This window comes from Pteropus vampyrus, unplaced genomic scaffold, assembly GCF_000151845.1.
Source record: "Pteropus vampyrus isolate Shadow unplaced genomic scaffold, Pvam_2.0 Scaffold777, whole genome shotgun sequence".
NCBI classification, from domain to species: domain Eukaryota; kingdom Metazoa; phylum Chordata; class Mammalia; order Chiroptera; family Pteropodidae; genus Pteropus; species Pteropus vampyrus.
In genome coordinates, this window is record NW_011889558.1 from 72,716 (window position 1) to 75,710 (window position 2,995).

Below are 2,995 nucleotides of genomic sequence, written 5' to 3' on the forward strand. Positions count from 1 at the left end.
CGCTGAAGCTGGGACCACAGAGGGCGGCAGGACAAGAGGCGGCCAGCGACGGGACGGACCGACCCCGCGGAGAAGCCGCAGGGCAGGGGCCGATCAGGCCTCCTGAGGACAGGACGCCGTGGCCGCCACACGTCCGCGCGGCCACCGGCAGCCTCAGTGGCGGCAGCAACAGTCGCCCTTCGTCCCGGCACACGAAGGCCGGGCAAAGGCAGCGGCCGTGCGCGGGGACATCTGCCCGGGGCGTTTGTTCCTTCCTTCCTACCGAGTCCTCGCCGTGACCAGGCGTTGGTGACAAAGCGGAACCGCCCCTGCCCTCGTGTGACTGCCCCGCCCCCCGCAGGGCACGCTGAAAGGACACTGGAAATGCCTGTCACACCGCAAGTCACAGCCACATGCAGAGCGAGCTGAGTTCCGGAGAGGGTGGCCTAGGAAGCCTGAGGGTTCACACGCACCAAACCGCTGGCAGTGACGGGTAGGGTGACACCTGTGGTTTACCAGTCAGAGACCATGGGGACATTTGAGTTTAAAACAGTGATAAAGTAGAACAGGAGAACCTGGGTGGCAGTCGGGGCAAAGGACAGACCAACTGTTTCAGCTGAATTCAAGAGCCATGCGGCTCTGCTCAACCAGAGGCCGGCCTGCTCTGACAAGCGCGGTTTGAGTGACACCCGCCCTGTGACGAGGTCAGTCTAGTCTGTGGACGTCACATCAGGGTGACAGATCGCTCAGTGACTTTTCTTCGGAAGCGCGTGCCGCTGGAGTCTCTAAGGAGCCAATCAGGGCGGCTCCTTGTGGGGCTCGTGACCAGAGCCGGGGGTGGCATTTGGAAGCCCCCCGAGGGGCGCATGGGAGGACAGTGCCTGCACGTCCCCGAGGACTGTGCCTCCCCCGTCGTTACTGGACCAGCTCCCTGCATCGAAGCCTCACCGAAGTTTCACCCATGCCTGGGGCCGGGGGATTCTGCACCTTGTCCCCCCAACCCCCATCTTTGGTTTAAATTCAGATTTTCCTATGGCAGGAAATCACGGAAACAACCACGGAGACCCTCACGTGGGTGGGGGGCGGTCAGAGACAGCATGAGACAGGGGCGGCCGCGGCCACCTGCCGCTTACCGTTCGGAGTTTGCGGGCATGGTGGGGTCGATGGAGACCATGGCGTCGTCCGTGGTCAGCAGGGAGATGGTGGTGTTCCTGAAAGACACGTCGGTCAGGGCCGCACCCCTGAACGGGCCTCGAGCGAGAGAGGAGCCGGGAACACGAGGCCACGGGGCCGGGGCTGACCGTCCCAGGCCGGGCGCCTCCTCCAGCCACAGGCTCCGTCCGCAGATCGAGTGGGAAGGCCGTGTGGCCCCAAGTCGTTTAAAATGGGAACTGGAGAAAGTCTAATTTATTGAGCTGGGACATGAAATGACACTGAGTAAAACAGAAATGACCGTTCACGTCAGCCGGCGACAGATCGCCTCTTCGCTACCTTTGGGGTCCGCCCGAGCGGGCACAGGTGTCCCCTACAGTGCGCGAGCCGAGGCTTCCTCCAGCTCTCACTGGCCCCACGAGCTGGTCGCTGCGGCCACTTTACATACGCCCTCTGGTCTTCCTGTGTTTTAGAAATCTGTGCGGTGGGGGTGATGCTGATGTCACAGACACGGCCTAGTTCTCAGGACGGCGCTGCATGGACGATGCCCGCTCTGCGGGCTGTTTTTGCTGCTACAGACTCTGCCATTCGCCATAATGTCAACCACGTAACTTCATCCCTGAACCCTCTTTTCTCACCCGTCTGGGCGAGCCCACTGTCCTGGCCCCTCACCTTCCCCGAAAGGCGGCTGCCATGGAGAAGCTACTCTGGGTCACTCTGCGGTCAGAAAGCGAGGCATAAAACCAGCTGCTGATTTGGGAGAACAGATCCTAGGGCGGATTACCGGTCTTTTCAACTCATTTCTGAAGTCAGTCTTTCCTCAAACATCTACCTGTGACAACCACTGCCCCGCCTCCCGCCCCGAGATAGAAAACACACCTGCTGGACCGCTGGGAGGTGGGACCAAGGCCAAACACAGCCACCCTCTGTCCCTTCTCCAAAAGCAAATGCACAAACCGAGACAGTAGTTTCCGGCAACTCCGCTCAGTGGTCTCCTCTCCCGTGGGCGGGCAGCGGGCAGCGGGCGGCCTGACACGGACCGAAGGGCTCCCGCGGCTGGGTGGGCGCGCTGGCCCACCCTCTGTCCCCCTGTCCTTGGTGACCCTTCCCGTCAAGGGGACCCGACGGGCGGGAGGCAGAGTGGCCCACTCACCGAGGCAGGCCGGTGGCAATGCAGAAGAGGTCCATGATGTCACTGGAGCTGCAGTGCTTGCTGAAGACCACCTGCAAGACACAAGCGATGGCCGTCAGGGGGCCGGAGTGGGCACGCTTTCCCTGGCCACGGTGCAGTCCCCAAGCTTCCTCTCGGCCCCAACCTGCGGGTTTATTCGAAAAACGTCGCCGAGGGCGCACGGACGTGCCACTTAGATGGGCCGTGACAAACCTCGCTCTCCCGTTCGCTGAGGGGCCTTGGGGAAAATCAGGCTACCGCCCGTGTAAACGCCCCTGCGGGTGGCCTTGCTGCTACATGTCCGTCCTCAGTGGTGTCTGACGTACCAATGGACAACCTTGGCTTAATGATGTCACATCTCGGGGAGGCCCCGTCGACTTCACGGGGGCCGTTACGTAAGGAAAAACGTTTTTAAAGGTCATTAGCTTTGAAAAAGTTGCCTTCCAGGGTTTGGGGGCCGAGGCTGTGTGACTAAACCAAGGGGGGCGCCACGGTCTCCCGGGGGAAAGGAATCACGGGTGAGTGCACGGCGCCTGGGTGCCCGCCCGGCCAGCGGGGGGGACACGCTGGCATCGGCGTCTTTTGTCCGGCGGTCCCGCCCTCCCTGGACGGCGCGTGGGGCGGCCCGCCCGAGGGCCCCGTTTGCATCTCAGGCGCTTCCCCTTTGGCATCAGCTTCTGCCGATGGCGGAGG

General features: G+C 62.4%; 1 protein-coding gene across 1 annotated transcript in view; it reads right to left on the reverse strand.

Moving 5' to 3' along the window:
• PDE9A (phosphodiesterase 9A) overlaps positions 1-2,540 on the reverse strand; it is a gene marked incomplete at its 5' end in the record, with an annotated part of 48,197 nt that extends 45,657 nt beyond the window's left edge. Inside the window, 2 exons of the mRNA XM_023526273.1 lie at positions 1,113-1,190; positions 2,285-2,540. Of these exons, the coding sequence (XP_023382041.1) occupies positions 1,113-1,190; positions 2,285-2,540 (334 nt within the window). The remainder of the gene's footprint in view (positions 1-1,112; positions 1,191-2,284) is intronic.
• Between the last annotated feature and the right edge of the window lie 455 nt (positions 2,541-2,995).